This window comes from Etheostoma spectabile, chromosome 11 (genome assembly GCF_008692095.1).
Source record: "Etheostoma spectabile isolate EspeVRDwgs_2016 chromosome 11, UIUC_Espe_1.0, whole genome shotgun sequence".
Lineage (NCBI taxonomy): Eukaryota > Metazoa > Chordata > Actinopteri > Perciformes > Percidae > Etheostoma > Etheostoma spectabile.
The window spans coordinates 11,581,308-11,601,706 of NC_045743.1; the positions used below are offsets into that span (position 1 = coordinate 11,581,308).

At 40.8% G+C, this 20,399-nt stretch overlaps 1 protein-coding gene across 3 annotated transcripts in view; it reads left to right on the plus strand.

Moving 5' to 3' along the window:
- Positions 1-20,399, plus strand: part of abca12 (ATP-binding cassette, sub-family A (ABC1), member 12) — a 66,465-nt gene that overhangs the window by 43,870 nt on the left and 2,196 nt on the right. For 2 of the 3 annotated variants that reach the window (XM_032529027.1, XM_032529029.1), the window contains 20 exons: positions 1,918-2,075; positions 2,845-3,081; positions 3,299-3,440; positions 3,817-4,063; positions 5,472-5,561; positions 6,591-6,678; positions 6,887-7,014; positions 7,191-7,278; positions 7,638-7,746; positions 9,237-9,291; positions 11,141-11,318; positions 11,440-11,555; positions 13,045-13,207; positions 14,082-14,335; positions 14,650-14,854; positions 15,691-15,800; positions 16,598-16,748; positions 18,887-19,021; positions 19,833-19,936; positions 20,185-20,277. In XM_032529027.1, the coding sequence (XP_032384918.1) occupies positions 1,918-2,075; positions 2,845-3,081; positions 3,299-3,440; positions 3,817-4,063; positions 5,472-5,561; positions 6,591-6,678; positions 6,887-7,014; positions 7,191-7,278; positions 7,638-7,746; positions 9,237-9,291; positions 11,141-11,318; positions 11,440-11,555; positions 13,045-13,207; positions 14,082-14,335; positions 14,650-14,854; positions 15,691-15,800; positions 16,598-16,748; positions 18,887-19,021; positions 19,833-19,936; positions 20,185-20,277 (2,851 nt within the window). The remainder of the gene's footprint in view (positions 1-1,917; positions 2,076-2,844; positions 3,082-3,298; positions 3,441-3,816; positions 4,064-5,471; positions 5,562-6,590; positions 6,679-6,886; positions 7,015-7,190; positions 7,279-7,637; positions 7,747-9,236; positions 9,292-11,140; positions 11,319-11,439; positions 11,556-13,044; positions 13,208-14,081; positions 14,336-14,649; positions 14,855-15,690; positions 15,801-16,597; positions 16,749-18,886; positions 19,022-19,832; positions 19,937-20,184; positions 20,278-20,399) is intronic. The other variant, XM_032529028.1, reaches the window with a different exon arrangement.

Sequence of the window (20,399 nt, forward strand, 5' to 3'; positions counted from 1 at the left end):
CTCACACACACACACACACACAACACACACACACACACACACACACACACACACACACACACACACACACAATGAATACTAAAAAAGCATTCCTTTTCATTTTTTTCACAAACTCTCCATTAAACTGCAAGCTAAATCTACTACTACTATGGCTATTATTACTATTACCACCGCTATTATTGTTACAACTAATAACAATGATTATAATGACAAGAGGAACAGAACCAAATAGCAGAAGAAGAAGTAAGAACAGAAAAAAACATGCAAAGTATTCTTTCCTTATATGTCAAGTGGGGTCCCGCAAGGCTCCATACTTGGCCTGAATTTGAATCTGTCTGTCTGTCTGTCTGTGCAGCTTTTTAATGCCTTCATTTCTTCTCACCTCAGCTACTACAATTTATGCCTCAATGATGAAGTAATTACCATTTACAGTTATTGTTGTGCATAATGTAACAGCAAGACTTCTGACAAACACTAGACGCACCTATCACACCAGCCCCGGATGAATTACATGAATTCCCTATTCGTTTTAGACTTACAGTTTCAGATTTTCTTGATTACGTTTTAAGCCCTTCCATGGTTTGTCTCTGCTACTGGATTTTTACTTTACTTGATGATTTTGTAACGCCTTATTCTGCACCAAGACCCCAAACCAAATGTGTGGCTCATGCTATTGTGGGACAAAATCCCCTTTAGGCATCAGGTTGAATTATCTGTGAGTCTGTGTCACATTTTAAAAAGCTTTTAAAAACCCGCCTGCATTGGCTGGGTTTTTTATACCTTATGACTCCAGTGATTTATGTTTTCCTTTTTCGTTTTGTTCTATTTTTTCTTAACTTCTTGTTGCGTTTAATGTGTAAAGCACCGTGTAACTCTGGCTTTTAAAGGTGGTATAGAATTTAAGTTGGTTTACTTACTTATTTAAAACCCAATCAGTATGTAACATTATAGGCTATTCCGTGTAAGGGGGTTCCATTAACCATGAAATGGTATTTAATAAGTGCACAATTAATGCGTAATTAATCATGTTCATCCTATCAGACGAGGATGACTATTAAGAAGACCAATGCGGTTTTATTATAAGTCTAATCCTTGTACAAACATACTCAAATTCACATTTGGTAGTACACACACTCATATGGCACAGACAATTCAAGCTCGATTGTTTTCCACTGAAGACGCCTCCCACTTGCAATTTTTTTAAAGTGAATGGAGTAGCAGAGTAGGAGCCTGGATCCAACCCTGGAGGGCTTTTCCCTGCTCAGGCTTTTGCCTTTAAATTTAGCGTGTAATAACCTAAAAGAGATCCAGTATTATTTTCTTTAGGCTGTTTTAGGGTACCTGCAGCAGCAACGGCAAAGGAACTGCTAAATGGGATATAATTGTAGCTGTAGAAAAATTTCCTCTGTAATTGGCCCTGTCTCAGATGTTAGTGAGATTTTGGTGCCATGGGAATCTATTTCAAATTAAACTTTGTGCATTGCTTGCTGTTTTTGTGTCTGTTTCTCTGATGATTATATGTGCACGACACATCTTGTGTGTGACTTTGTCTTTGTGATGTCTGTTTTTTGGTTGTTTATTTGGATGTGTGTTGTTGCAAATGTGTATGTTTGCAGCTACACTTTAATGGCCAACGTGTATTCACAACAATAGGACATTAGGGAATATAATTTTGCCAAAAGACATCTAAATATGGCTTTCATTTTGTTTTTTCACCCTTCTCAAAACCTTGAAACTCCTACAATAAACTCACTGTGTGCATTTCACTGACATTGAATCACTGGATTTTCCTGTTATACATTTCTTAATATCCACACAATTCCCTTTAGCTTCCATTTGAGTTATAGTTATAGGTTAGGAAATGGTATAATAATTCATGCACAAATAATTCATGTTCTTTTGTGTGTGTCCTGTCAGAGCGCACCGTCATCATGTCCACCCACCACCTGGATGAGGCCGAAGTACTGAGCGACCGCATCGCCTTCTTGGAGAGAGGAGGATTAAAATGCTGTGGATCCCCCTTCCACTTGAAAGACAAGCTGGGTCAGGGCTACAAACTCACTCTCACCAAGAAGGTATTCATCCTCACAGGCATCCAGTCACCATGTTTGTGAAACAATTTGGGTCAAATAATCCATGTTTCCCTGCTGCTCCATGTTACCATCTTAGCATAAGTGAATGTTGAGTGATTGTAGACCACAACCTCTATCTTTGAAGGGACATGTCTGATATCTCTGATTCCTTTTACTTTTTATTAACAACCAATCTTCGATAATGCACAGCCAGTTAGTTATAGCTAGTTATATTTCCTAACACATCATTATAGAGGAGCTGGCCTGTTCATGTGTGAATGCATTTTTGGTTTTGCTTCTGCCACATTGGACACCAGAGTGACCACAATACACATTGCAATAGTGTGATTTGCATCAGACATATTGGAAAAACTGCTAAATAGGCTAAATCCAAGACAAATAATGCTCTGCTGACTGCTGCAAACTGGCTCATACTTTTTAACCATACTATTTCTTCAACTGCTTCCATAATGTAGCAATTGAAATCTCCTTTTTGACATCTATATTTTGGCCAAACCTAAAGTTTCGTTCAGTATTCAGTATTTTGGCTGTTTCTTACATCTGTTTCAGGCTGTATCAAACACCTTCTCTATGTAGCAAAAGTAAGAAATGGATGATGCTTGCAGGCAGAGAACGGTAGAGAATACACATCCTAAAAAACAGAAAGAATAAAAAATGTATATTTTAATCCGCTGATTTGTAGCTGTGTGTAGTAAATCTGTGTAATCGTGCAAAAAAAGCATGTCATAATCTATTCCTACTTTTCTATCAGCAAATGCAGAACCTAGAATCTGAGAGGATAGACAATGCTGAACTGAAGGCCTTCATCCAAGCTCATGTACCGGAAGCCCGACTAAAAGATGCCCAGGGAGGTGACCTGGTCTACTTACTGCCCCCCTTTACCTCATCCAACACCTCCTCATACCGCTCCCTCCTGACCGCGTTGGACTCCAACCTGGACGCCCTGCAGTTGGGGGGCTATGGCATCTCTGACACCACCCTAGAAGAAGTAAGATCATCTCACACACACCTACACACAAAAACACAGGTTTACAGTGAAGACGCAGTGGAGAAAAAGACAGGCTCAACTGGTAATGTACATTTAAATTATCCCTGTGTTAAAACATGATAATGACACAATATGCATATTCTTATTCTGTGCATTTTTTTATATGCTTTTTGACATACAGTACACATATGCTAATGTTTTGTTTTTATGTGTGTAGGTGTTTCTCCATCTGACTGACAGAGAAGCTGGGGCTGAGGACGGCCTCCTGTCTATCTCAGAGACAGTTTCCGACACTGATTCCATTGACAGCTTCCCTTCAGACTCCAATGGAAGCATCTCAAGTTTTGATGACAAGATCAGTGAGTAAAAGGAAAACTTTGCATCATGTTTATATAATTCCTGTTGTAGCATTTATATAATAACCGCTATTTGTGCAGTGACATCAACTGTAGTGTTTATTGTGGTCACCAGTATGCTGAAACATTCATTATTTTAGATTTTCAAACTTAACCTTAAAATATTTGAAGAATTCTTACTCAGATGACCTAGTTTGGTAACTTCTACATTTTGATGGATTGCACTGCCATTTTTTGTGAAATAATCTACCTGTCAACCTTTAGCTTAGTGTGCCCTCGAGAGAAAAAGCAGTCATCATTAAGCTTGCATCATTAAGGCTGCAAGATAGTAAGTGGGTTATTAAAAAAAAAAAGATAAGATCCTGTCTCCATGTTCCAGAGCTTACCGGTTCATCCGTGGTGAGCGGCATGGCCCTGGCCTGGCAGCAGATGGCCGCCATACTGATCAAGAGGTTCCACCACAGCCGCAGAGACTGGAAGGGCCTGATCGCCCAGATCCTACTCCCTGTTCTGTTCATGGTGTTTGCTATGGGCCTGGGCTCCATCAGGAGCGACCTGAGGCACTATCCCGAGCTGGAGCTCAGTCCTGCACTTTACAACTTGGGACCAAGCTACTCTTTCTTCAGGTCAGTCCCCTTGGCAAAACACTGGGAGGGGAGACCACATAAGAAAACAAGGCTAATCAGGGTGATTTTCTACCTAGAATGTTTGGAGCAGTTCAATCAAACTCTGAAGCTTTGCTCTTTTAGTTCAATTAATTTGGCAAGGTCAGATCAATGCTACTGAGACTCAAGTGGCAACCAATAATCACACCAAGACACCCAAAAAAGCAACACTTTTGACATAAAATGTCTGAGAAATTCCAGGAATCTACTCCAAAAATGTTAATGTATATAAAGCTGTGTGTATCTCAAGTGTCATCTCTCATTCTGTAAGTTACTTGGTTAGTTGCAAAGATTGCAGGATGTTGTACTGTGGTGCCATGTTTTGGTGTTTACAAAAATTATACTGCTTGGCCTGAAGGACACAGCATAGTTAAAGGTTACATTTTGAAACACAGAGCAACTAACTGCAATCGTCCTTCAACTTTGATAAAAATCTTGTGATATTTTGTCATTTCTGGGGGATGACATGTCTTACTTTTTATAAAATGATTTTGAAGCTGCAGTTTGTTGAAGGGCAAACTCACCTCAAGGAGAAGGAGTGAGTGAGAACGAGAGGGAAAGAGATAATTGTGATGAAGACAGATGAAATGCAAGATCAAAGTGAGAGAAATTAAGAGTGTCAGTAGGTTGCGAGATGTCTTCATTCTCAGAGGTGCTGTTGTTTGATCAAGGGGATGTGTAGCAAGGGAGAAAATGCTGAGTTGCCAAGCCGTATCAAAGATGGCATGGACACTCTCCCCAGTCCTCTTCAGCTTGATATACAAAAGAGATTGAAGGTTTAAATATGTATATACACACACACACACACACACACACACACACACACACACACACACACACATTTTTAATGCAATCAATGAAAGGTTTATGGGTTTTTGGGAAGGTAATAGGTAGTGGTCTTCACTTGTTATGAACTTTCTCAGAGCACTGTGTTTTTTAGACTTCCCTCTATGAACAATACAAATGTAATGATCTGAATGTTATAAGTTATAATGCTTCTATGTATATTAAAAAGCAGGGGAAGGCTCATATAAAAGAAATCCACTTAAATGTAAAGTGGCGAATCAAATGTCATCACTCTCTTGGTCACTTTATTCACGATATTGTGATTTAATAGATTTCACTTATATATCTGCTTTTCTACTAGAAAACCTTGATAAATGCCGAACTTGAAACCTCAGCCACCAAGATTTAATTGAATACATCAATAATGACTCAAACCAAACCTCTCTGCTACGTTAAAGCCTTATGAAACAACTTCCTGTCTGAGTTATATTATTTCATTATTCTTGTAATTAGGGTGTTGTTCACTAAAATGTCTGTGTAACCTTTGAGTTGGGGCTGACTGTCTGTTTTTCTGACTCCATAGTAACCAAAATCCCAACTCCGCCCAGCTGATGGACACCATGTTGTCATTCCCCGGGATTGATAACGCCTGCCTCGACAAGTTCGATAACGCGTACGTAATCACACCTCAAATGCCAGCTGCAAATAATACATTTGTCAGTGATACTCTAGGTGAACTGGGTGCTCAGTTTTTCTATGAATTCTACCCTTTTCCACATGTACAGTATTTTCATACTCATTGTCATTGTTGTCATGCCTCCTCCTAAACCTCGTTTCATTTTACCAGTCTGCCTTCCTTTCAATTCCTGCCGCCCTCTCTCTTTCTCTCTCTACTCTCTGTCATGTCCCTCCTCTCTACTTTCCTGCCGCTAAGCTTAACTTATGTGGCTTGCGGCCTGCAGCAGGACTCCGCGATGCTAGAGCGTCATTTGTATTCCATAAACACCCTGTGTTTATAGGGGAGATGTTCCCCTATACAGGCACTCAAATCGATGTTGGCACTCATGAACCACACCTCAGAGGAATTTTAAAATGCTCTGCCAAAAAAAGGAAATAGAGGGAAGGAAAGTTCCTTGGGTGCAAAAGAGATTGCATGTTTTGCTCATAATGTCCTATAAAGTCAACATGACAATGACCGAAAGGGTGCTGAGTGCCTTATTTACATGTATAGTAAATATACTGTATGGTTCCTTGACTATGGTTATTGTTGTTGACCAAAGTAACAGGTGTGCATGTGATGTGCAAAGACAAGTTTATTGCAGTTTATTACAAATTGTGTCCAAACAAATGTCCCTGAAAGCATTTGGCAGGAAACACAATGTGGGGGAGTTCAACCCACACAAGCTAATTTCACACAATGTGATATTACAGCACATATTTAACAGCTTTCAAAACAGCTTTCAACTGATATCAGAGAAAGTATTTAGGTACCGGTCTCACAAAAGTCTGTGCAAGCTGCTCACAGCTCCCGTATGAATGGTTGCTGATTTTGCCACCATATGTACACATGTTTTTAGAATTGATGCAGGCCATCACATTAGTTAAGATTCATGATGTGTTGGGTCTAGGGATAGTCTTGTGTTATGACCACGCACTGCAGACACTAAGTCACCATTTCACATTGTGAATGTTTCCTTTCAAGGGTTTGCACAACAAGGACAAACAACTGGAGTTCCAGTGGGAACAGCTCCAAAGCATTTAGTGTCTGTAAATGCACCAGTAAGGAACAGGTGAGACTGAGAACAGTGTGTGTGTGTGTGTGTGTGTGTGTGTGTGTGTGTGTGTGTGTGTGTGTGTGTGTGTGTGTGTGTGTGTGTGTGTGTGTGTGTGTGTGTGTGTACAAGCACTTTTGTGTTCTCATGCATCTGTGTGTCTATCTGTATGTGATTGGATGAAAAATGACAAGTGGAATGCGTTTCTCTGTTCCCTACACTACAGATCTGTGATGGAGACACCTACCAGCCGCCACATAAGATGATCCCTTCATCTCAAATTGTGTATAACCTGAGTGGCATCAATGTGGAAAACTACCTGGTGGCCACAGCAAATGACTTTATCAGGAACAGGTGAATGCAGCCAGTGTTTACATTTGAGATTTTATCCCATGCTTCATTGATAGTTTGCTATAGTCTGATTGCTAATTAACACTCTGATTGCATACTATACTACACAAAGCAATGTTCCACTGTCCTTCTCAGTAACATTCAGAGCACTTTGTGTTGATCGATGTGTTTTTTTTTAGGTATGGAGGCTTTGATTTTGGCATGCCACTCCCTTCTGACTTTAAAATGGGCCTCACAGAGGTTCCCAAAAACCGTACTCTGTCTAAGGTAACGTTGTCTCCTTCCTGCTGCCTGTCTCGTTATCACTTTAATCGCTATACTGATGAGTAGTTGAAAGTTAAAACATGAAATCCTATCCTAAAGTTGTTTGACTACAAGGCTTGCAGATGGAGCTGCCTAATGGTGCCTTCTACACCATTAGTGTCATCATAAATATGATTTACTGAAGCAGTTGTGCAACTTTTTTAGTGTGACATGTTCTCAGATAATCTCTGCATTTATTGTCTTTAAAGCCTTGGTTTAAAAACAATGAAAAGCATAGTGTGAGGTAGTGAGGTAGTAGTGATCTATAGCAGTGCGAGTGATGGTTTCTATGTATGTCTGTGTATGTGTTTGCACTGGTTTAGGTCTGGTACAACCCAGAGGGCCAACACACAATGCCAGCATATCTAAACAGCCTCAACAACCTTATCCTACGTTCCAATCTTGCAGCAGACAAGGATCCACGTAAATATGGTAAGCTGGAGTTGGGGGTGAAATAGATAAATGGTACAAGTAAAATGTGAAATTTAAGTGACAGGCCAAAGTGCACGGTTTGAGATTTCAGTAACATTGGTCTATCCATATTATTCAAGGTGTTATTGTCCTTTATTAACAGAGACACACAACCCTCCTAAGTTACAGTCTTGAAATGAGCCCAGATAACTGGGACTGTGCAAAATGGATGAACAGTATTAGAAAATTCTATATATCCAGCAAAGTGCTACTGATTGAACCCCCAGTGCATTTTGTACACTAAATCTAAAGAGAGCTGTGAACTTTACTGGTAGTTCATTTCACTGGATTAAAGCCAGGGGGTGCTGTGTGTCATTAGATTTACGTATGCAGTATGCATGGTGAACACTGATGAGTGCTGCTCACTGGTGAGCTATGCTAAATAGAAAGATGCTGATCTCAGTACTGACCATGTGCTTGCGGGCAGGAGCACACACACACACACACACAAAGTACTCATAAATATATGCGGAAGAACATGCATGCACACATTCACCCACATTTCTTCCACACTGGATGTTAATAGTGCTTAAGGGTAGAGTGAATCTTACCTACAGACTCTCAGCAGTGGCAGGGGTGAGGTTGCCATCATGCCACTCTCGCATAACTCTTGCAGAACTGCCCTGAGACAGATGTGCCATTGCACTCCACTGTCCACACTAGAGATTCTGATCACCACCACCTGCAACAATGTTTTAAATGTCTGTCTGCCCCATCCCTCAGACAAAATATACAGTTATTCAACTGTTTGATAATCCACCTTTTAGAGGACATGAACTAAAAAGAAACCATATTCCATACTTTTAAAAGTAAAGGTTAAAACAGTCTCATCTTAAGGCAGTGGGAACTAAAATGTTCTACAAATGGAATGGATCATCACCCATTATTCTAATTTAGTTGATGAATGTATTAGTCAATTGACAGAAGAGAATCACTGGTTCCAGTCTTCAAATGTGAATATATGATAGCATATTTCATATATTTGGGTTTTGGACTGTACATCAGACAAAATTAGTCATTTGATTGTGTCGTTTTGGGCTCTGAGAAACTGATGGGGTGTTTCCCATATTTTTCTACATTTTTAGACCAACCAATTTATTGAACAATCAATGAACATGCCCTTGAGCATGCCACTGAGTCCCCAACCTGCTCAATGGCTGCTGTGCTTTGGGTTTACTCACCTTCTCCTATCTCAGGAAATGTAAAAGCAGAGACATGTAGAGAAGAAGTTTATGTCTGTGAGCATCTAGAACACCCTGAAAAAATGATGAAGAAAATTCAATTTCCTTTGCGTGCACTGGCAAATTAAATCATCTTTCACTACATTTTTCAATTGACTGTGTCCCAGGCTAAGAGAATATTATTGCTCATTTGGTTCCTGTGCTGAAAAATAGCCTGTATGCTTTTGTTTTTCTACTGCTAACACAATACTCTGTTTCTTTCTGTTACAGCCATTTCAGTTACCAGTCACCCCTATTTCGGTCGGGCGGATGATGAAGATGCAGTGTAAGGACTGCACTTAAAATTCTTCCTTTTTGCTAAACTGACATGCAGTTTTAAATAAAATTAAATGGCTGCACTTCCAAAAAAAATCTTATCAACATTCTAAATTGTGAAAATATCCCAACATGAGTCAAGTTGTGATGAATATTCTTGGCTGTTGTTTGGCAGAGCCCAAGTTAAATGATTGAAGCGTCCTACTTTTAAATTCAGGACATCAGATTCAGGTGGACTCAGAGCATGGAGGTACATGACAGCAGTATTTACCCATATTTGATTTTCTAAATGGATTTCCCTGAGCTTGCACTATTGATCAGAGTCCCAAGATAATGAGTGTTTTCCCTGAAGGTGGCACAGAGGTGGATTGATTCCACCCCACTCCCTAGAATGAGTCTATTTAAAATACCCAATCACAATCGGCGCTAAGCGCTGGACTCAATGACAGTGTCGCCGCAAAATAGCCTTGGGAAGGAACTTGTTTTGGTGAAACATGTGTACGTTTCAAAATTGTTTTAGTCATGCAACAGAAAACTGGTGGAATTTCCCGCGGCACTTGAACAATCCTGAAAACGAAGCGGGAAACGATATAGACAATCAATCTGTCTGTAAATCTGGGAGGCGGAGCTTCTAAATGGTTGCATTTGTTGATTTCTAATATCAACAATCTTTGCGCAGCATCACTTAATGCACCTTTAAGCCTTTCACTAGCTATATCCCTGTGTTCACTGCCCTTTAGTTTCTTAAAATACTCCACATTTCTTTGTGTGTAGTATCTACATAGCTGTTTGCCTGCTTAGATACTGCAGCAGCTGCAAGTGCACAGTTACCTCTCTGTGAAATTCTGCTTCGTCGCGTTTTCTATTGATTTGGCCTTAGCCGTGTTAAAGACACAACAGTCTTATTACTCCAAATGTCTTGATTCTCACAGTGTGGTAGCTCCCATGGGAGGGATTTAAGGCTATATTGACCATACTGCTAACAAACCTGCCCAGTAGTTGCTGCTGCTGGCTATCCTCTGTAGTTAGTGCTGCCCTCTCAAACGCCCACTGCATGTCCTTCCCGGTTTTTGTCTCTCCTTCCCACTCGGTCACACTGCAAGCTTCATTCTCACCCTCTCTTTCAGCCTCATGCAGCTTACTCTGTTTGGTTGGTGGTATTGTGACCCAGCCAAAGGCGAGGGCTAAAAAAGAGAGCACGTGAGATGAACAGATAGTGGCATCAAGAAAGTTTGAATGAGCACATTGGGTTGAAAATAACTGAGGGATCAAAGCTTCAGCAGGTTGTCTGGGGTCTTGTCTGGACAATACACTCTGCAGCCACACAGCAGCCGCACTGGCTTACTGACTCTACAGCAATAGCAGTGATAAGTTGCTCTCTACATGAACCAGGCTGTTTCTGTTGCTCTTATTATCTTGTCAGAGGCGAGGCACAAGCATCTTTTTTAACAAAGCTGTTAGTTATTTATGAAATTCTATTTTTTGTGAGCCACTTCAATAGTTCAAATGAGACAGGGCCCAGTAGGGAACAACATGATAGTTTTTAGGATGGCTTTAAAATGGGCCATTGTTTTTGAAAGGAATTACACCAGGTTGCCTCATTCAAAGTGATTCAGCACCTCAAAGTATATTGATTTGTTCGTGCACTTTGTTGTAAATGCATCTAAAGCTGTAGCTACTGTAGCATTGTAGCCTTAAAGTTCAAACTAAAGTAGTACAACGCAACTTCACATGTCGGGATATAATGGGCAATAATAGAGTTGAAGTGGTCGAGTGATAATTCACTTATTGCCAACATGGCTGATAATTAATGAGGCCAGTGTCGTCACATCTGAATGATCTTATTATTTTCTTCCCAGTGTCCAGGGAATTCTTCATATTCTCGTGGCCATGTGTGTGCTGACGGGATATTCAATCACGACAGCCAGCTTTGCCATCTATGAAGTCAGCGAACACCACAGCGGCTCCAAGAGGCTCCAGCACATCTCTGGCATTAGTGAGCCTTTCTACTGGGCTGTGAACTTCTTTTATGACATGGTAACATTGTCTTATCAAATTATAACACATATTATTACATCATCATTAATACAGTGATTCACTCTGTCAAATGAAATGATAAGTCTTCATGCTACTGCATCGTGTTCCATCTTTTCTGCAGGTCATGTATTTAATCCCTGTGACCTTGACTGTTGGTGTGATCGCGGCCTTCCAGATTCCAGCATTCACAGAACGGCAAAATTTGGGCGCTGTCGCCCTGCTTCTGGTACTCTTTGGGTGAGTAATTTGTTCTCTCAGCTCTCTCAGCTGTGCATTCTAAGAACGTATTCACAGGGACTTTAGGAGGTTGATTTGCAAAGCCTACCAAAATAATGACCGTCAGTTTATGGCATTGTTGGTCTTTTGACTTGTTTAATCATGAATAATAATAATAATAATAATTTGATCAACTAAAAACTTTTTAGAAAAAACATGTCCTCACATGCACACTGTATTTTCTAGCATCCACTGCATGTTACTTTGTGTGCCACTAAGTTGGATATACTGCACTGAGCTGCAGACTGGCGGCCGGTGCTCTTCAAACACAAACACAGCTCAATTTTTCAGACTTTCTGACAAAGACAGAGGGTGATAGGACTGAAAGGTAGATAGAAAAAACCCTATCAACATGTTTATCCTATTCAAGCCAAAGACAGTAGGGAGAAAGGGAAGGAGGGGGGGTCAGGAAGCAACATGGCCAAGGGCAATGGCAATGGTATAATCTCACAATAGAAAGTTTTTACGATCAATCCGTTAATGAGATTTAGGTTTTTGGAAAGATGCCAAAACCAATGAAACACCATGTTTCCTCAAATCTGGGTTACTGATATTGCTTACATCATTCCCTAAATGTAGCTAAAACTTAGTCTCCTCCCGTATGTTTCCTGTTGCTGTCGCAGGACTCATCCTAAACCCTGGATCTTAGGAGGCCAAGTCAGCACTCTGCTTCTCAATTATCAGACAGATGTCTTCCTCCCAAGCAATGAATAATCAGTCTGTCAAGCGGCACCCACCTGGTCTGGTCTGCAGCCTTCTTGCTTCTGTTCATTGTCATGGCTTGGCACCAGTGGTCTGCCAACCAGGCACTTTTTTTTTGGGCATGGCACGCAGATGCTTTATCTCTGTCTGGCTCTATCTGTCCGTCACTTTTTTTTCACACCCTACTTTCTCCTTCACCATTTCTTTCCTTCCCCCTCCTTCTCTGTCTTGCTGACCCAGACACCCCAATCAAATGAACAAGCAGATTGTGTGAGAGAAAAGAGAGAACAAAAAAAGGGAAAAGATGTTCTGCCACCAGGGGAATAAAAAAGGGAGAAGTAATTTATCTTCCTCTCTTTTGGCGTCATGAGTGAATGTTTACCTTCCTCATGGTGTGGTATTTTTCCTCCTTCCCTTTTATTCTTTGGTGCCTATTTTTATCAGGCTCACAGCTGCTCTGTTTAGTCGGTGAAAGACCTGAGCCACTTCAGTTAAAAATGCAAGGCCATATCATTTTATTTTTTAAGGAGGTTTTTTTGTTAGGAGGATTGTATGCGTTTTCCATATTCACTTTGTGCGTTTGTCTTTGTTGGATTTCTGTATTTGGAAGCAACTCAATGAGATTACAGCAGGGCTATGTTATGGTGTGTGTATTTGTTTGTTTGTGTGTGTGTATGTGTGTGTGTGTAAAAAAGTTATTTTTACTTAATGCTATGTTAAAAGTATTTTGTAATTATCAATTCCTCAGATTTGCTACCTTCCCCTGGATGTATCTGTTATCAGGCGTCTTCAAAAATGCGGAGATGGCCTTCATCGCCTATGTGTGCATCAACCTCTTCATCAGTATCAACACCATCATGTCCACCTCCACCCTACACTTTCTGGGTGAAATTTCAATGCGCAATTCTGAGGTCAGCACAAACTATCTGAGTCAAGATGCCTTTTGTTAGCAGCTGAATATCTGAAGTAATTAATTACACACTTAAATGTGTGAATGTACAGTCCCCGTAACTGCACTGATATAGAGTTGCAGAGGAGAATTACAAATCCTTAGCCTAGATGCTAGCCAATTTTAGCCCTGGCCACAACATTTAACGTCGGGAACTTCAGTCTGGATTTGATTCATTGTGGAGCAATTATGCTTGAACAAGAGAGGTTAGGACCAATCAAATTGTCAGGGCTGGCTTTATGCGATGATGGACAGATGATCAGTATTGTATGATGAACGCGAGCAGACCCGCGGAACTGTGACCGCGGGACTGCGCCCTGCACTGCGCATGCTTATATGACGGTTCTCTCAACGTCCTGTAGCTGTAATAATGGATATAGCTAATGGTTGTAATTCAGCATGCATTCTATTAATACATCAATAGTATTATCTTATGATACATCTGAGGGATGTACTGTATGTATGCTGTAAAACCTGTAACGTGGATCTAACGTCATTAGCGTTTTCCAAACTACTGGGGCTATAGGCTGGCTAACATCAGCGGGAGCTAGCAGTTGATTCTGTTGACAAGTACAGTATGCATCGCTCAACATACGTCACATTCTCCTGTGCTGTGATTGGTTGTAGGACAATCCAAATAAATGCAGAGGCATTTTCTTTCCTGGTTTGGTTGAAACCCGCCTCATAATCACAGTTTAACACTCATATTGTGACTAGAATCTGAGCATGATGACGTCAGGCTAACAAATCCAGTGACAAGGAACTGAACATTACAATTCAGGATGACCCCACCCCCCCCTTCTCAATGTCTTTTGTTCTGTCCTTTGATGCTGCAGATTGTCAAGGAGATGTTCAGCAGGCTGAGCAACGCCTTCCTCATCTTCCCCCAGTTCAATTTTGGGAATGGGCTGATGAAGCTGGCCAGGATGAACGTAGAGGTCCAGCTGCTCAGTGGCTATGGCATTGATGCCTATCAGAACCCATTCTCCACAAACGCCCTGGGCTGGATGTTCATCTCCTCCTTTATCCAAGGCATGGTCTTTTTCACCCTGCGCCTTCTGCTCAACAGGTTTCTCATACGCAAAGTCAGGTGAGAAACACAGAAGCCTAAGATGGTATTGTGATAACGCGAATCCTGTGTTACACATTCAGCCATGGAATTGAATAAAGAACACTGTTTATCAAGAAAATGCAAATAAGTGGTTGAATATGCATACAAGATTCTTAAAGTAATCAAAGAAAACACTAAAAAGTTCCGAAAGGTCCCGAAGATACGCCTGAACCAATTTAGCTAAAAGGTGTCAGCCAATCACATTTAATGCTGCATGTCTGTGTCTCTGTCAGTTGCTAAACATTAACTTCAACACCTAGTAGTTACAATACAAAGTACTTTTTCCTTTGCAGGAATCTTATTTGTGGCAGAAAAACGGTGCCACTGGTGGCTTGTGAGGAACAGGATGTGGATGTGGCGACTGAGCAACAACGGGTGGCCAGTGGAGAAGCCAGCACAGACATACTGCAGGTCAACCAGCTGACTAAGGTCTATCAGCACCTCAAGAAGAAGGTCACTGCTGTCAAGAGCCTCTCTTTGGGCATCCCTGCAGGAGAGGTAAGCCTTAGCCTTTGCCCATAGTAGGAATACAAATGCAACTAATCCAACTCAGGATAACAAAAGTGGCATTGCGTAATTAATTATTGTTATCAACCTCTTGTGACAACAGCATGACTCAAAACATCCAAATAATCACAAAGTCACTGGTATTGCTTAAGAGCTGTTGATCAGTCCTGGTTAGTTTGTGCAGCAATAAAGACTTAGCTTACATTACAGCTCACTGTTGGTGTTTTGAAACTCACAGTTAAGTTTTGAATACCAGGAAACACAGTGAAGGATTTGGAGGCACTTTTGGCTACTACAAATCCAGGTGTATTTACATATAAACTAAAAGACTCGATGGTGGTTTGGGCTAGGTTACATTCATCAAGAGAAGGTCAGTCAAAAGTGGTAGATTTAATGTTTCATACAAATTTGACCTCAAAGCCTATTTTTTAACCAATTTCTAAGTAGATGTACTTAACATTCTCACAGTCTACTTTCATTCTTCACATAGTCGGCAATCCATACTCTTACTGTCAATAAAATTGCATTTAGTTTGACTATGCCCCTGCAGTAATGGAGGCGCCTCTAGAGAGCACATCACATAAATCACCAGCTGGATTTGTCTGTAGGAAATACAACTGTCATGCCAGTAATACATATTTATCGTTTGTGATCAAAGTTGTCCAATATTACTGAAAATCCTATCCCTCTCCGTGATGGCTGGCTCAGGCTCACCTAGTGTTTTTCAGTCCGTAGATCTAATTATTGGCCATTATAGCTATATAATCTTGGAAAAAGCCTAACATAGCATTGTATTACTGTAAAGTGAACAAGTGTTTCATTTGCAGTGCTTTGGCCTCCTCGGAGTGAACGGAGCAGGAAAAACCACCACCTTCAAGATGCTGACCGGAGATGTTAGCCCCACTGATGGCACAGCACAGATCAGGGACTGGGATGGGTAAGCTGATCATGATGATTTGTTCACCATCATGCACATACAATTCCAACTTGGAAACTAAAATCTATATCATGAAAACTGTGTGTTTTTTTGCCTTTTGAACAAGAATATCGTCTTTTTTTCATCAAAAATAAATCTTATATCTACACTGAACACATAAAGGTGTCATGCTTATGTTACAGTAAAGAAATACAGATGTTTTATTTTTTTATTAGAAAAAGTATTTTTTATTGGTTAAAGTTTTATAGACACTGTCTGCTTTCAATTTCCGCCCTCTTGCTTTTCCTTCCGTTTATACTATACGTGGCACTGCATGCACATTCCTAAATACATCAGGTTAGTATTTGATAATTTAAAATATATTTGCGCAAACTAAAGATGATTTGTGAGAATCACCGTAGAGGACACGACAGGAGCCATTACAGGACAAAGCTTTGATTTCATGCGCCCAAGCTGCACTGTCTAATTAATCTGAGCTAGATTTCATTTGCATAACATATATATCCACAAATGGGATATGTTATCGCCTCCCACCAGCCAAAATGTGTACGTAAATGGTTTGGGCTTTAGCAAGTAGCAGCTGTTTCTTATGCCCAAATCTCAAGCTCTCCTACACAGGTATAAACCATTGTACTCATGAGTCAGGCTCCCCCATAACAGCTCTGTTGTTATGCTGTTTGGTAGGTATTCCCAGCAGGCAGCAGGGCTGACAGAACACCCTACAAGTCCCTCTGACCCACACCATGTGGTGGATGCCACTTAAAAAAATATGTCTTTCTTTATCTTCTTTTCCCCAGGCGCTTGGTCGACATCATGGAGTGCCGTAACGAGGGAATTAACATCGGCTACTGTCCCCAGGTGGATGCGCTGGACAATCTGCTCACAGGAAAAGAGCACTTGTACTTCTACGCTAGAATTCGAGGCATCTCAAAAAAGGAGATAGACGGGGTAAGGAAGGGCTGCAGACTCTGTGTGGCTTTCCAAAGCTAGTGACAACACCATCCACAAAATGACATGGGATCTGATATGAATTCAAAGGTGCACTGCCACTGCACGAATAGTCACTTTTGATGCCTCCATGCGCACTTACTCAGAGGGTGTGAAGTGTTGAGTGATGTGTGCTGAAAGCTGTACTATCTGTAGCAAAATGGGAAAGCTTTTGTTGTCAGCTCGTGTAATCCAAACTACAGAATTAAGCTAATGCTGTATGCCTCACTGCAGGCAAATTTACATTTATCAGTACTTTGATGATGAGAGGATCTCATTTGACATGTCACTTTAGCCCCATTCTTCCCATTTATCTTTCTTAGAACTAATCAATCTTGCCTCTATGGTGATTACTGAGTGTGCCTGCTTTCCACTACTGCTGCTGACATGAGAGGAATCTGCAGAACAGCCAATCAACAGATGATGTGATTTTCCATCATGATTTTTCTTTTTTTTTTCTAAACAGAAAAGAAATAGCTCTGAGGTGTGCAAAATTGTGTGCACATGACAAATCTAAAAAAAGTACACTTTTTGTCTCTGACAATCTCAGCCATATTATAAACAGAATCATGCAACACACAATAGCAAGGATGCTCTTAGACACACAGACACACACTTACTTGCACAGACAGTGAAGCACAAAAAATGGATCTGCCTGGCTCTAATCGGCATCACTGCTGTTGTTACAGCTCCTCTTCTCTGGTCAGGTTAGTGATAACAATGATTATAATGGCCACAGCTTTGGTGTTGGGCTAATTCACAAAGATGAATTTATATATAGAGTTCCTTTTATGTTGTCTCCCGCTGAGAGTCCCCTAGCTGTGGATAATGAGACAAGCCTTAATGGGGTCATTTTGCATTGACATGATTTTGTCAGGCTTAATGAGCTGTTACATCAAAGATAATAGAAAGCGGCTTTTATGAGAGAAAGTTATAAAACAACATATTTTGATGTAAACCAGTCAGGTACATGCAATGCTGATCTTTGACATGTAGCTGCGGATATACGCGGTGTATTGGTCTAAAGTATGTGATGTCCTACACTGGGATCATTGAACTCAGAATCATTTGTAAAAATCAACACTAAAGGCAAATCCTCTTACAGAGAAAAAACAGATAATCTTTAGTGAGCAGAGATATCTACTGCATTGGTTTGCGTCATTGATCTGGTTCCCCAACTTGCCAAATAATGTGAAATCACCTCCAGCTATTTGAAAAGAAACCGGAATTTACAGCACATTATTTAGTATGATAAATAGAGGTTTTGAAACAACTAAAATGGTTATGAGCCGTTAACGTGTTTTTTTCATTCCTGCTTTCAATGTAGTTTAACACACGTGATGGACTGAAATGCACCAGCTATATTATGCTGTGTACGATCCAGGTCTCTAAAGCTGAAGCCCTCAAGACGGCATGGAGCTTACATAGAATACAGTTGCCAAGTAAAGTCCTCATTGTATGGGACTGGGACAAATAGATACTTGAGTAATTTGCAGTGCAGCTTGACAGAACAGGAGGAGGCAATAGCATGGACATTATTATTAAGTAGCCAATGAGTTGTAGAGCTACCCTTTTCCCTCAGAAAAGCTTTCTGTAAATCCACCTTTTTCCTTCCGTGATCACGTCCTCAATTGCATGTGTAGTGGAATATTGGACTTTTTCTCCAGAAAGAGGTCCTCCAGTTGATTGATTAAAGTGATGGAAAATCAACTCCATGTAAAGGTCTGATGTTGTTTAGATCTGCCGGAGCCAAAGTAAGGGGGGTTGACTATCTCATCATGTGCATGAAACTAGGGAGTAGCACACTGGTCTATGAAATTGGTCTCATATTCCTTTATGGTCATAGAGCCATGTAGAGAGCAGTTATTAAACCTACTGACTCCCAGTACAGTATATGATTGCAAAACCATTACATATCTCCTACACTGATAAGCAGTTTGCAGAAGACACAGGTTGGAGGTTTCCATTACATTCCTTCAACCATAAACCTATTTGGAATAAGACAATGCAAATTACTATTACCTAAAACGACTATAGTTTTCTATCCTTTCAAACTGTAAATATGGTGTTATCTCATCCCTTGCATGTTTCCTTTAAAGGTGGTGACCCACCTACTGAAGAGGCTGCAGCTGAGCTACCATAAAGACATCATTACTGATGGTTACAGTTGCGGCACCCGCAGGAAGCTCTCCACTGCGCTGGCTCTAGTTGGGCATCCGCAAATCCTGCTCCTGGTGAGGACACACCTGTTCGTGCTGCTGTAGCTGCCCATTAAGTTGCCAAACTGGCCACCAGACAGCAAATATTAAACTAACAATAAACTACTGTTCTTCCTCTTTAGTTAAGTAGTCTGTTTACTCGGGCCCACTCACGGGTGGTCTTCCCCGTTAGCTTTCAGCTTTACTTCTACCTTATGTCTCTAACAAATCCTCCCTTATCTTCCTCTCGTTCCTTCCTTGTATCCTCAACTCTATCCATTTCTCCAATTACTTTCATTGTTTTTGTAAAATGGTGTTGGCATTCTAAACTCAATTTGGGAAACATCCTCCGAGCTAAGTATGTTATCCATTTTTTTGAGTAAAATTCTCATCACACACTCAACAGACATTTTATTTCCAGAGTTTGCCTCCCTACTTGCACATGTTCCACCAAAATAACTTCATTCCTGAGGCTATTTTGCAGAGGCACTGTTACTGCACCCGGCTCTCAGCACCTCCCAAGACAATTGTGTTTATTTAAAAGAAATGCCGATAAACCAGAGCACTTTTTTCTCCCATCCCGGAATGTTGTGTGGACCAACCAGACCTTCCTTCGCAGGGCTGTGGAGATAGGTCTGGCAGTGCAAAGCTATTTTGTCTTTAACACTTTGCCTCCCATCCCATTTTTCAATTATACATTTGTGTTTACTCTTTCTTGTTCCCCCTGACCTTGTTTTTCCCTTCTCCTACAGTATGTATTGCACACTTTTTGCAAAACCGCACACCTTGTTTTCCCAGGATCTCTCCATCTTGATTTCAACCTTCCTCACTCTACCTCTCTCCGCAGGATGAGCCCAGCTCTGGCATGGACCCTCGCACCAAGCGTCACCTGTGGAAAATCATCTCTGATGAAGTGAAAGGAAAATGTGCTGTGGTCCTCACCTCTCACAGGTTAATGAAGTGAAATGTTACATGAAATGCTACAGTCTATCATCACTGATTAAATTCTAGTATTTTGAATACACAAATTGTTTGGGATTAGGGCTACAACTACAGGTAAAGAAAGTAAGGTGGGCTTTCTCCCCACGACATACTGTAGGATACTAGGAGAAGTGCTACATTTATTTTTGGGATGTACTGTAATTACTAATGGCTAATTACTGACCTTTTATTTTTCTCTTCTTGTCTCCGTCTCTCAGCATGGAGGAGTGTGAGGCACTGTGCAGCCGTCTTGCCATCATGGTGAAAGGTCAATTCCGTTGCCTGGGCTCCCTACAGCACATTAAGAACAGGTAAGTGACCTCCAATTTAGCCTCCTATTCTCCCCCCTTTATGGTCCTTTGCACATCTGAATGCTCAATATTACTTGTAAAGCTTGATTTTTGGTTCTGCGTTGAATTTAGGCCATTGGTAC